General features: G+C 29.5%; 1 protein-coding gene across 1 annotated transcript; it reads right to left on the minus strand.

Moving 5' to 3' along the window:
• Window positions 1-5,458: 5,458 nt before the first annotated feature.
• LOC132720884 (heat shock 70 kDa protein 12B-like) lies at window positions 5,459-13,959 on the minus strand. The gene is made up of 6 exons (XM_060705119.1): window positions 13,905-13,959; window positions 13,248-13,278; window positions 8,650-8,953; window positions 7,868-8,086; window positions 7,241-7,376; window positions 5,459-6,750 (listed from the first exon to the last, which is right to left on the minus strand). The coding sequence occupies exons 3-6, from the start codon at window positions 8,941-8,943 to the stop codon at window positions 5,702-5,704; spliced, it is 1,698 nt and encodes a 565-aa protein (XP_060561102.1). The 5' UTR covers window positions 8,944-8,953; window positions 13,248-13,278; window positions 13,905-13,959; the 3' UTR covers window positions 5,459-5,701.
• Window positions 13,960-15,071: the final 1,112 nt, after the last annotated feature.

A 15,071-nucleotide genomic window follows, 5' to 3' on the forward strand; every position in this document is an offset into this window, starting at 1 on the left:
GCCTGCACCTTTACAGGTACAGATTTTTCAATAATGTACTATGTTGTGAACAGAAACAGAAAGTGCAAAGACTTATGTTTCAACAGCAACTTCTTAACTATGTTTCCTTGGCCGATGAATATAGTTTTATTCCAACTGTTTATATTAATCTATCAAGTAACAACCCATCATTTCAAGATATACGTAAAATACACGAGGCATAAATTTTAATTGTTACAGTAAGCAAGGCTAGGCATTGAAATTGAATCATTTCTTTATTTAAAACAATGTCATTTTATCTGAACTATATTGTTTGATTGTATTTTATTGATATCCAGTGACAATTAGTCCGAAACATTTGTAGCAGATAGACGCACAACGACAATGTTAAGAGTGAGATTTTCAAAATCGCTTTTTTTTCAAACATTACTTCTCACAAACATATCTGTAACGATATACATTTTCATTATATGTGAAATAAGTACTCGTACTGTATGTACCTTATGTCTACAACTGTTATCTAGGCTATGCTCGTGGATTTGAAGCTATTTGAATGGTCGTGTTTTGTTCCACTACTATAATTACCTTAATTTGTATTAGTCATAACCATTTCAATCGGGTTAATTCTTGAATACTTAGACAATAGTTCAGACGTAGAGTGTGTAGCCAAGGTATAAGTGAACAAATTATAAATAAATGTAAGCATCGCATTTCTTTTTTAATCATTATGTATGCACTAACTAAAAGGTAATTTTTCCCTGTCAAATTTTCAGAACCTCAAAACTTCGCAATTATTTTACAGGGAATACGTAAAGCGGTTTGATAACTAACCGACTGGGTAACTAACTGTCGAATCACTGCTTTAAAAATAGATCTACCTTAACTTGATGGACCAAAAGGTGACACAAATTTGTATTTGTCATTAACAATTACTTCTAATTGGAACAGTTTAATTTTACTTTTAAATAAATTTGCAAACAAAGTTCTAGTCTTGATAAATATCGAATGATATGCATGTCTTGTTTGTTCATTCATGTTTTAAATATATCTAAAAAATATAATTATATAAATTATATGCTTGCATAAGGTTATTAATTCATGTTTGGGAAACTTATTACAGACTCTCAACATAGTCCAGCTCAAATTCTATGAGCTACTTTCCTTTGCTTTACTAAATAATTATTTCGCGTGAACGATACACATGCCATCTCGAATTCTTGTCACGTGATATCATATTTGTTTTCTCTTCTGAATCATTAACATAATAATCGGACAAAATATGATTCGACAATGTGTGTACTAATAATGGGGGATAAAATCCAGGCCGCGTGCTCACAAAGATGTAAGAATCAGGATCAAGATCAGGATCAAATCTAAAAACTTTATTATTCTTCATTGCTTATTCTCATAGATTAATATTAATTTGATAAAATTGGACTTGCAATAGCAAGTTTATGAAATTTTAGTATAAATTTATTGTTATTTGTGCAAGATACGTGCATTTTACAGTTGGTCTAAATATTCATCCTGATCCTTAAATTGATCCTTATTTTGATCCGAATATTTTTGTATTTGTTTTGTTTAATGTTAATTTTATCCCAAATCGTTTGGTTTCTTTGCAAATCAGCATTTTTTACATTTTGAATATTATCATTTAATTAGAGCAAAACAAATTAATTTTAGTAACATAAAACAATGAAAATAAAATCAGGATCACGTGATCCTGATTGTGATCTTTTCTAAGTGAACACAGGGCCAGCTCAGGATTTCTAGAATTGGAACGAAATCAAGAGTTTGTCTATAAGCTAATAGCTAACCACAAAATCAAACTAAAATAAATTCTGTATAAACTATCGTATGGTCATAAAATGATGATAACACAAGTTTCTTTTGTAAACGGCTTCAACATGACAAGTATTTTGATAGTATGGTATGTTATGAACGAATAAACAACGATTTTGATCTTTTACTGTGCAATGTTTATTGAAAGTAATGCAAAAACCTTTATCTTAGTGTTGATTTGTCTTTTCAGAATTTATTTACATACATAACTAAAAAATTCGAAAAATGATCTATGTCTTTGTACATAATTATAAATACTTTTCATTATAAAATGTGTGTCAGTAGCCATTTATAATATATTTATAATGACGCATGACTTGTACTTCAAAACAGACAAAATGATTACAAAATAAAAGAAAAATAAGATAAAAATGGGTTCTGGTCTATAGTTTTAATATTTTACTGTTTCAGCAATGAACTCTTCTGTACACATGTATAGAGATGATCGGCCAGACAAAAAAAACACTTCCATATTCAAACAAAGAAACAAATTCACGTTATTAATTTATTATAGCTAAACAAAAATGGATACATTTAGACTTTTGAAAAAGAAGAACAAAACAAATTGGCGATAAAATATGTCAATGAACATATAAATTGAAAGAAATGTCTCATTTTAATAAGAGCGGAGAATAATGCTTGACAATGATAACTTACGTACCACTGACGTTCATTAATTGGCACAGTCTAATCGATCCTGTTGGAAAGTTGGTTGACCTTAAGGAGATATATTTGCGACTATTTTCAGTGAAATATATCGATAGATGTAACCTTTGGATACAAGTAAAGGCTATGACTGATGTGTTAAAGCTGAAAGATACTTTGGGTGAAAAACCTAACCAAGAAAAGAAAATATTTACAGTGTACGTAATAAATGAAAAAATATTTTCATGGATAAACATTTTCTTTAATTTTACAAAAATAATATAAATCTAGGGACGTGTTGCTCTGATAAATTTTATACTATTATACAATAAAATATGTTCAGAATGTTTAAGTGTTTATTTGATAAGCAACAAAGAAGAATTACATCAACACCATCTGTATTTACACCTATTCAACGAAATTCCATAGTTTGCTATTAAGTAATTTATGTTGGGGTTGGATATAAAAAATCCATTACATTATGTAAAATGATGAAAAAATATCTAAAAAGATGTTGGACTTATATGCAAACATATACATTAAATAGCTTCCTAAATATGTAGGTACTTATTACAAATATTCGTTATTATGTTGTTTTTTATTACTTTTTATGTAAGAGTATCTCCACTGGACTATGCTATAGTTGCATATAAGAAGAATAATAAGCGTACAAAAGAACTCATTAAAATTTGCGTCATGAATGCTTTTTCACTAATTTTGTCAATAAACTATGTGCTTACTTTTTAGAGAAGTTTATCGAGTATTTCGCAAAAGTAGAACATAAATCAAACACAAATACATCAAAATACCAAAGCATATGCTTTAGGTCTGAGATGAAAACACATTAAAAATAATATGTTTACATAAGACACATGTATTTAATCTTATAAAATTCCTTCCTTATCTTATCATTTAATCTTCCATATTTCTAGTGTAGCTTGGAATCTTACACCATTTAACAATTACAAATAGCACATGGGGGAAAAGAAAGATAGCAATAATATAATGAAAAAACAAACAAACAAACAAACAAAACAACAACAGGATAAATGGTCATATAATCTCCTAAATTATCTCTCCCCACCAGTCTAACACAAAAAAATGCACAAACATAATTTAAGATTCCTTCATTGAAAATGGAATTTGCATTTTCGTAGTTGTGATTGCAAAAGTTTATTTACTTCATTGCATTTTACAATATAGGAAAGAGAACTGCTCACACTATGATGGATATAACAAGTAAATAGTAAACTTAGGAAACCATAATATCCCAATACAGTCTTTCAAAGCAAATGATTTATATGTATACATGTCATAACATTTTATCAGTATTTTAATTTTGATAAATAATGTTGACTTTCGTGTTATGATCTCTTAAGACTTGCATAAAAGTGTGAGCAGTTATCAATGAAAGGCGTACGTTATACATTTTAGAAATGACTTTGAAAGTTTTTTTCTAGCATTCAATACATCCTACTGTACGTATAAGCTAAGATACACTAACTTCATACTGACACTGTATCTCTGACATACTGATATGCATCTTGATAAAAAAAAGTATATTGAAACTGCGAAGCGCAATCTGACTTCGTAAGATCAATCGGTAATATAGACACAAATCTTGCCAAAAAGAAATATATAATGTTATCTTCATAATATCCCTGTGAACTATGTATTTTGTCATATCGAAAACGCACAATAACATAAATAAACTTGAGTTTGATCATAAATATATTTTTCAACTGTAAAGAATCATAAAACTATAATCGGATACAGTGACTTTCAAAATTTGATCTTATTCTTGGTCGATCGCTTATTAAATCAGTGAGTAACTGTTTGTAAAATTACTATCAGAGCATGAATAAAAACAATTATTTTAAACTTTTGGCTTTTACAACATGTATTTAGACATAACAGTTTTGGGTATATAGGTTGTTCAAAGATGAATGATTAGTCTCTTTAATGTAGGAAGAAGCTTTTACAAGTGATTCTTTTTATACAGCTCAGAGTCTTTAAACACGAATAGAAACTTAGTACAACAAAACGAGAGACAAATGAATATTATTGTGGGACATATGACATTGTATACCTCGTTTCTTTAAGTCATGTTTATAAATTAATTATAAGACTACACTCTCCAAGACAAAAAAAAGAAGAAAATAAAAAATTGATGTTTTTGTTATTTTGGTTTCAAGAAATTTGTTTGTTTTACTTCTCTCCTTTTCGTGTATGAATATGTATAAAAGTTTTCAATAATTTATACGACATGTATTTATAATATATACTCTTCTATTTTGTTTCATTGCTCTGCTCGGCGCCTTACCGGAGCCTCACCATGATCTTTCTTTGGTATGCTTTTGAACGGGGCTGCATTCGGGGAACGTCGCTCTCCCTAGTTGATCTTTTTATCAAATCTTGAGATATCATACCTTAATGTTACCAAAACTTGTTTGACTACCTTCTGTATATTATTTGAAAAAAAACAACAACATTCATCCATGACGTATAGGCAGATCCACTTGCGATATATATATATATATATATATATATATATATATATATATATATATATATATATATATATATATATATATATATATATATATATATATATATATATATATATATATATATATATATATATATATATATATATATATATATATATATATACAACCATTTGCATTACGAAAAACGGTGTGAAACAACTTTAGTACGTTATATACACAGAAACAAAAACCATATTTGATTAGTTAAATGATTCCCACGCATTTCGAATGAGCTAGTGTCATCAGTATGCCTCAGGCAAACAAGTCAAAGTCAATCATGCAACTTTGTGCCATTTTTTAAATTCTAGTTCTGAAGTGTAAATATTGTTTTGCAAGTATGAAATTTGTTAAAAAAACATGCAATTCATTTAATATGTAAAATATTCCTTTGAAATGCATCTACAAATTCATTAAATTGATCCATGCATGAGGGAAGCCACCAGTGCAACCTCGTCACCGTTTATTAAATACGTCTTGATACAGGAAAAATGAAAATTTCATAGAGATATGTACGTAACTAATGTCCAAGAGAATGTATCATCATAATTTTTGTTTCTATGGACAAATTGTCCAAATCTATTTCAAATTAAGACAAAAATTGCAGTCTAAACAACGTTTGCAATTATATGCATGCAAAGGTATTATACATCTGTAGAAACGAAGACTGTGTTTTACGTAAACACTCTTTAAAGACAGTCCATATACGAAGAAAACTCTTCCTTCGTTCTCATGTTAACAGCTTTAACGAAAAGTTCAGTATCACCAAATATAAACGAGACCTTTAGTCTATTATCCTCTTTCGATCTGCCATTTGCATGTGCTACTCTTACCGTACCCAAGAGCTTGCAGCCAATGTCTGTTGTATATATAGGATCCATTGTTTCTGCACAATAAACATTGAGTGACGTTTTGTCAGGGTGAGTGGGAACATAACTTTTAGAAATTTCTTTCCTAATATTTACTTCTTCTCCAGCTCTGATAATCATATCAAAAATATTATCAGCATTTTTTTTACCATCTACAATTCTTACTTTTGCATTTATATGTTTCTGCTCAACGAACACTTTACAGACGGCCAGTCCGTACGTGTGGGCCATTATTCGCGAACGTACAATGTCCTGAAAATGTCCAAAACGTACTGCACCTTTGAGAACAACAAGACCTGCTTCTTCTGGGATAATGATTTTCTGGTACTGTATTTCTTTCTGTATTAAGTCTTGGGCTAGTTTGCACTCGCCAAATCCACCAACTAAAAGGATCATTTTGACTTTTTGCATATTTGGTTTTGCAAGAATCTGTTGCACATGTTCAATTATACTTCGGATCGGGGACTCAAACAACTTTTTAATGACGGAAGCTTCAACTCTCAATTTGTCGCCGGTAAATGTTACATTATCTGACAATCCAAGCCGGGCAATTTTGTCCTCTAATGATAGTATATTTTCCTTCTGATAGAGCTCTTTTATTGATGCAGACAGTCTGAATGTTATTTTCTCATTTGATTCGGGTTTGATGCTTCTCTTTTTTATTTCGAATTCTCTAAGCAATTGAAAGTAGTCTTCCATTTGCTCTTCTTTAAATCTCAGGACAGTTTTTTTCCCAAATATATTAGTCAGAAATTCCAGATAGTTGTCGTCAATAACTGTTCCTCCCCATGGACCACCGCTTGCTTTATAAAGTTCCTTTAATGTGTTATCGATTTGTTTCTCATGCACAGATATATCTGCAGTACCACCTGAAAATAACCTTTATAGGATTAAGCATTCAAATGTCGTGTTTTATTTTACAACATTCTATATTTATGGAATGTCATATATTTCGTATTATAAAATAATATAGTTTTTACATTTATCGTTAAATTACTTAAAATGTGCTTAAGAAGGACATATTTTAGGAACAATTAGTAAGTGGAATTTCTTTTTCGAGTTATAATACAACCATCTATTAAGAACTTAATAAAATATCTTTGAGTTTGAAAGTGTTATCATATTTGGCTCAATGCTATTGTGTTATTTATTCTATGAACAGGTCTTTACTGTATTATTCATTGATTTATTTCTGCTCTATGTTACAAAATATTTTCGAAAATAGTATCTTTATGATGCGTAATTTGATTATAAAATTTATGAAATTTAAACAGACTGTTACAAGGGTGGATTCAACTGATTTCGTAAGTACTTATAATTATAATTAATTAATTGCTATTTCAACATTTCTTGACTAACCTCCGAGATCGATCACCATGTATTGTCTACCTGCTTTAGACCATGTCTCCTGTACATCTGTAGAAATTGTTTGACACCAAATAGACGCTGCTTCTGGTTCATAAGACAGTTTTAGACGTGCTTTTTCTATGCCAGCCTTTTAATAAAAAATATCGATTTGACATAAAATGCAAACAGGAATTAATTTGAGTGAAACCATTATAAAATCGTTTTTAATGTGTAATTATGCTGGATGAAGACAGTATAATAACATTTCTTTTTAACTTGGTTTGATCTTAGCCAACAGAACAATTTTAAGCGAAAGAACGAGGATCAATGAGCTTGTTTTCGAGTCATTTGCCTTTGAATCTGAATTGATTGGTATCTTACAACATTTCAAGGGCTGATTACTTATACATAAACAAATAAGTTGTGTTTTTCATTTTTATCCTTGATCACAATACATAGCTCGTACAATTTAATAACACACGTGAATTCATTTTTAGTAATAGCATTGTTTAGATTAAAAAGAAACATAAGTTATCAGTTTCCAGTTCTTGAAAGTTTGCACATTCACTCAAAAGGAAGTCAATTGAATGGAAAGAGAAATATATCAAATTTACCTATAATATTCAAAGAATGGGTTACCTTTTCGGCTGCTTCACGCATAAACTGCTTAGCACTATCATTCCATATGGCAGGTACTGTAATAACATATTGTATGTCTTTGTCCACTATCCCGGTCTTTTGTTTGTTAAGCGCCTCGGTGAAATGTTTTTTTAGATACTTTATTGACATTGTAAAGATACTCAATGCTGGCATTGATTTTCCGTTTATATCTTCAACGGTCGTCGATCTTGACAGTTCCTGGATACATATATTATAACCATATTATAATCGTCATGTTGATTAATGTCATTTTTTATATTATAATCTTCTCCATCATATAATTATGATTGCCGTATAATTACGGTTTTTTTTGTTGGCACTATAGGAAGACCTTAGGTGTTTCTCCGTGCATTATTTCAGGTACGAACTGGCACCTGAGAAATACTACCGACGTTCTGTAAGCTTGCTGGATAGCTTCATCACATAAAAAGAATCCAGAGTTCCTGTCGGGTTTCTAACCCACAGTGGCGGGGGGCATGTGGTTTGCAGTCATCGACCTTTACTACTCGGCCATGGACACCTCACCCATTATTGTAATGATAGACTCAATCGTTTCTAAATCGGTGTAATACATGTACAATTTCTTGTAATACAATATTTTCAATATTATAATTAACATACCAAGATAATACTGCTCGGCTTCAAGTCTGAAAGTTTATAATAAAATCTGTCTTATTTGATAACGAGAAGCAAATAAGTATGAGTGGGTTTGTAATTTAAAATTGAAAATTGGTAATGCTGTAAAAAATAATATCATCTACCTCATTGCTATGGAGAATCATTTTAAATCTACGAAACAAAAACCAGCCATGGTGTTTATTGTCTTCCGCAAGTGTAGCAAACTTATTTTCTGCTTCAAAACCAAACGAGTCAAACTGCCCATTTGGACTGAGTAAAACACACGTTGGTGTTTTTAGTGAGATAAGCTGATCGCTTCCAGCAATCCATCCTTGGTTAGTCTGGACTTTCAACGGGTCGCTCCTGAACGAGAAAGCGTAGCCACTGTATGTTGTACCAAAGTCAAACGCAACCGCAAGCAATGCGGAACCTGCCATTTTTGAATCACTGAAAAGATATTTCAAAGTCCTTGAACAAATATGCAATACATTTGGTTGCTTACAAACTAAAAATGTATCTCTTAAATGAAGTTTAAATCCTTTAATTTAATCTTTTTAACTGTGTTACAGATAAAACGACAAAAAGTTTGTATAGAATAAAATGTCTCAATTGTTATTTACTATTTGATTTACTTAATCAATAACAATGTACAGTTGTCTGATAAGTTATTAAAATAGATCGATTAAAAAATTTAGAGTGAAAAAATAAGATTGAGCCCAACATGCTTAATTTTGATGACTTTTTGATAGTAATATCTTATTTCAAATCATTTTTTTATCAAACAATTTTCTTTCATGTCATTTAGAAGTAAAGCTTTTTTTCACATTGTTTACGTATTGTGCTGATGGTTGTTCTCATTCAAATTTTTGTCATTAAATCTTTTCATGTATACTTCCGTATGTGTTAAAATTAAATGTTCTTTAAAGTTAGTAAATTAACGTTGAACCTCATTTTTTGGGCATAAATATTTCATAATTGTCCTCTAAAGACAACGTTAGTACCAAGTCAATCAAATATTCGTTATAATTATCAGAAGTTATAATTGAACTATTTCGTTTATATACTAATGTAGATTTATGAATTAATACACATATCACAGTATAACGCATACCGTAAATAGGTGATCATGATTACCATCGGTTTATACAAGCTTATATCTTGTTCAAATGCAAACACTAAAATATACAGCTAAACATTAAATTATATTTTTGTTTATTCTTTATCAACAGTATTATTTTTGTTTGAAGTATATCTTATTACTGAGGCTTGATACTAGTATTTCGGTTTATTTTTACAAAACAGTTCATATATGCATACAAACTATCAGCAACAATGTGTATCTTTTCAATTTTGAACTGTTTCAACTTAAGGATCTGAAGTGTGAGTAACTTTTTTTTACAGCGTTACCATTTTGTTGTAAATTTAGATTTGCACTACATTCTTACCTAAATGTTCTTGTCGTTATATTAAAAGATAATTATTTCCTCTCTGTTGAAGTTTGTATTGTCCTGTATTCAAAAGGAATTATACTTCATTTTTTAAAATTATTTAAATGTTATCTGATAATATTTACCTTTCACGCGATGAATAGTGAATACGATCGCACTTCAACTCCTTCTAGTATATTTAATCATATATGGCATATCAAATTATCAAAACTAAGTGAAATTTATAACCTTAGTTAATTAGTAAAGCAATATTTCATTCAAATTAGCGCTTTGTGTGCATTGACTAGCTTGGACAAACACAAAAGCGAGCACTGCTGCATAAGACAACGTTTTGTTCTAATGAAAGCGAAGTATTTTTCACTTTGAAGCTAGACTTCTACAATTTTCACTGGTGGTACACCCTCTCGAAATATTCATATATTTTTAATAAGATTTTCTATATTTTCTATGTTTACGACATTTAACGGAAATATTTTATTCGTAAGACTGCTTTCGAAAAGTTATACTCTTATTTCCAATTTTCACCAGTCCAATTATGATAAATTTATTAATACCTCATACAATTTGTTATTTTTAGAATGTTAGATAACTGTCATGAGCAGTAAGATAATGGTTAATCAATTGAGCCCAAACATTTAAAAAAACATGTAGCATTTTATTTTTTACTTTATCTAAAACAAACTGAGAATATATAAGTAGCTTTGCATATATGCTTGTAAATCATGACTTACCAAACAATAGGATGGATGTGAATATTGAACGATTTGGTGGAACTTGATGTATATGAAAGCATAGATATTTTAATTTCCAAACACATATAACAAATACTTGTTCTGTCTTGTAATTACGGTAAGACATTTAATTGAACGAAAATAAATTATAGTACTTTGAACAAAAAAGTTCATTAATAACTAGTAACTAACTATGTGTTCATTGATAATTCAACACAATGGGAAATGTAGAAATAAAAAATACGAAAGAACCGACTGAAATACGCGACACGACAAAGTTGCATCTGTCAATTGTATTTGATATGAAGCCAGAGCACGTTCAGTTCAACCGAAAAGCTGAATGAAACCCTTTTTGTGTTGATTTTATGACCTAATTTTATTTCTTATTATGTACAACTATTTGGTACGAAGGCAATGACGTTATCGATATTATGTCATGTGATAATGAATGTAGTTAATATACACGAAAATACTTTCTCTTTCGTTTTCAAATTTACATAACCAGTTACAGAATTTCTAAATTCGTTAAACTCAGGACAGAAATGAAAAATAATAGTTAATAAAAATGGATATAATTGGAAAAACAAAACGTTAATTTCTGTGCTATATATTAACGTAACATTCAATGTCATATAAAAATTTACCTGCGTTTGCTTAATTTACTTCCGTTCAGAAAATATTTTATCAGTTAACTTTATTCGATTGCTTTTAAATTCATCGTAAGGGTATTCTTCTGTGTAAAACAAATACGAATTTGATGAATTGAATTGAACATACCTATTATGAACCCAAAACGTTAAATAGATCGCATTTGTACGAATGCACATTATACGGTAGTTAAAGTAAAAGTATAGGAATGAATAAAATTGATAACAACTATATATTATATAGAATAAACACTTAAAGAATTGAGGAGAGAGTGCGGGGTCGTAAATGAGAATGGCAATGTTTCGAAAGTGCTATAATGGACCAAAAAATGTACACGAATTACATCGCAACCACGGTATTTTCTTCCAAAGCGGTATTTTATACGAATGCGTCATATTTTTTTTAAAGTAAGTTTTGATTCTTATCATACAATTTTGATTAAGGTTAAAAAGTGTTCAAGTTATTGATTGTTATAAAGATTAAAAAACAATTGTGTTGCTATCAATTCTTGATGTTAACAACGAAATGTTAAATTTACATTTATTTGACGTTCTACATAATGCGAAATTAAGTGCACGAATATTTGCCTTTTGTGCCAATTATATGTCGACAATATTTGCTATTTTATATTTTTGTTTGCTTTTGTTTTTGTGGGTGTTTGCGTGTGTGCGTGCGTGCCTTTGTGTGTGTCTGTCTGTGTGTGTTTTGTATGATTGAATTCATGTTACATATGTTATATACAATAATTATGCTATGATTAATGCTATGGTCAAAGTTAAATAGTGAAAATTGTTTCGGAAACAATATACAGACAATAACAAAATGACGTGTTTACAAAATGATTTAATAAACAGCTGCTTACCATAAATAAAGTAGGAAAAGTACCAAAAGAAACTTGTAAAACTTCTATTACCTAACGAATGGATGGGAATAAAGTCTTTAAGATGAAAAGTATATTGAATTATATGTTAATCCTAATTGCTAAGATTGTTGTTACAAAAAACAAAAACAAAAAACAAACTCTCCAATGAAAAGAGAAGTAAATACTATTTGAAAAAAAAACAATAAAAATTCCAAAACGCACAAATAATGCAAAATTCAGAAGTGAATATATAATTGATGTCGACGGAGATGAAGGTAAGGAACTAGAAAGCAAAATTGTTATAAGTGATTCCCCTGAGTCGTCAATAAAATATACGTAAAACTGAGTTGGAAATGAAACCGAAACTGGAATAAAGCACATTCTTTCCATTTATGTTATAAACACATTTTTGTTTTCTCGTAATATATTTTCTATTATTATATGTGTCATGTTTCCATTAAAACTAATGGCTGTAATTATGTTTGATAATCTCAGATGTCAACAACAATTAATTTCAAACTAACTTTCCTTTTTTACTTTTTAAGCAATAAAAATCAGACAAAAACATTTTGATTCATTAAGCAAATAAAAGATTAATTCTTAAATTAATACTTTTTGAAGTTAAAGCATTTTCTGTATATTTTTTTTCCAAAGATTCTTTAAATCATATTAAACGATACTTCCGAATGCGTAAAATTAATTTACTTCCTTTCAAAGAATTTCGTGTCACGAATATTAAGCAGATAACATCTTATCATATCGTTAAACCTTATAACGAAAATACCATACATGTATATTGTTATTGTTAATAGAATTGTTTTTAAAGTTAAAGCTTGCATCGGCTATGTCCAATATTGGCTCGTACAAATATATTTTTCAAAACCATTTACATCTTTGGTAGAGTTATAATGATGTTAGGCTGACAAAAATAAGTTGACTTACTGGTTACGGAATGGATGATTGCAACAAAAATATGAACAACATTTAAAATATTCTGGAACTTTACTAAAATTGTAATAAGTTTCCTTTAGACAAAAGAGATAAATACTTACGTCTATATAAATTCAAGCACAATCAATTTCACTGAAAACGAAACCGAAACTTGAATTAAACATTGCATTAATTTTGCTTTTATATGATAATTATGTGTTTTATTCCTCTTAATATTTAGTTAGCCTATTTTAAATAATTCTATAAATTAATGTGAATTGAAGTAATTATAAATACCGTTCTCTGTATAATTTTTTACATCAAATCATTGATCTTACAAATTGTACCTCCGCGTCCTATATTAATTTACTTCCTTTCAAAGAATTTCGTGTCACGTGGATTGATTAAGGTCAGACTCTCGAATTGATTTTTCCATAAACCTACATTATGAGAAATGGTCTCTAATCCTACTTTAAAATTGAGTTTTCGTGCTAAAGATATATTTTTTCTACGGGAAAGAAATGTCTAACGCATAATGATGATCTTGTTATATAGAAGTAGCCAATCAATTTTCTTGCAAGATAACTTCATGAGAATTTACCCCTTTTTCATTGAAATTTTCTGCAAGTCACAGGACTGGCATACACTTTTTCTAAATTTTCAAGTAACAAATTATCATAGAGCCTCATAAAATATTTTATTATCTTTAGAAAAACAATATAGTGCTAGTTTCTAAATTAGTTTTCATATTTAAAAACTTTACATTTTCATTCAGTTACCTCATGTCCAATTGAATCTTTTTTCTCTGCACACTTTCAGCCAATCGCTGGCCATGTTACAATACGAAGGTCTAACCTAAAAAGGTAAGAACGTGTATCTGTAGTATGTGCACTTATAAATCTAAAAAGAAAAACTTGAGCATGAGGGTTAAGGAGAGATGAAGATATTGATTTATCAAGACAAGGGTTGATATCAAGAATTTTTTTAGATACAGCTTTGTCTACATTTGATTGTCATTCAGATTAAATAAGTATATTGATTGAGGTATTAAAATCATTATTTGGTAACGATAAATCTACAGGTTGAAAATTTAATATTCTTAAAGCCAAAACAGCTTCTTTTTCATTGTCTTATATTCCTACGTAGCTGGGGATCCAACATATTTTGACTGAGTTTTAAAATTAACATGCAATTGCAAAAGGGGTTTCTTAACCGATAAGGAACATGACATATTGCAGAACCATTATACATCACTATCATATAAAAAGTTTCATATAGAAAGTTGAAATACCTGACACTGTTTAGGTTTGTTAAAGGCATGCACATTCTTATTATAGTCGACTACACGCCGCTTTCATGGAATGTTACAGACGTAAAAATAATAATAAAGACAAGTTAATAGAGATAATTATATTTAAAACTTATGCATAATATGAAATTTAACAAATTTTCAATCGGCCTTACTTATATCAGGATATATACATGTGTTTGGCGTGAACTTACATACGTTTATTTATTTAATTTTACAAACTATTTATGAAATATATAACTTGCAGATTAAACGTATAAAAGTAAGGCATGAAAATCCATTTAAATTCTAAAGTGGGAAAAGAGTCTAAGGTTTACTTGTAACCATCTTGTTGTCGGGCAGGTGTTTAGTACACTATTTCTCTTTTCGTCTTCTTCTATTCTTCCATCAGAATAGTACAAAATACTTGACATTTCTTAGATACCTGAATATTGAATATTGCTCGTTATATTATAAACTGTATGTTAAATTTTCTTTCGGACGGTCAAATTATATCAGAAATTCCATTTTAGATCTTATATATTGTATATCTCAGTGCCGTCAAAGTAAGCTCCTGTTCATCTCTGAGTGAATCAATATCATGCCTTATTATCAGTCTGTCCCAGTTGAGTACAATCGTCGTCTGACATATATACCT

The sequence above is a fragment of the Ruditapes philippinarum genome, unplaced genomic scaffold, assembly GCF_026571515.1.
Source record: "Ruditapes philippinarum isolate M1 unplaced genomic scaffold, ASM2657151v2 ctg25_1_1_1_1, whole genome shotgun sequence".
In the NCBI taxonomy this organism is placed as follows: Eukaryota; Metazoa; Mollusca; class Bivalvia; order Venerida; family Veneridae; genus Ruditapes; species Ruditapes philippinarum.

Excerpts from the sequence above, each read along its gene's own strand:
- LOC132720884 (XM_060705119.1), bottom strand. The coding sequence starts at position 8,943 with ATGGCAGGTTCCGCATTGCTTGCGGTTGCGTTTGACTTTGGTACAACA. Across the intron at positions 8,087-8,649 it reads TGATTCTCCATAGCAATGAG|GAACTGTCAAGATCGACGAC; the intron begins GTAGATGATATT and ends ATATGTATCCAG. Across the intron at positions 7,377-7,867 it reads TGCGTGAAGCAGCCGAAAAG|GCTGGCATAGAAAAAGCACG; the intron begins GTAACCCATTCT and ends TTTTATTAAAAG.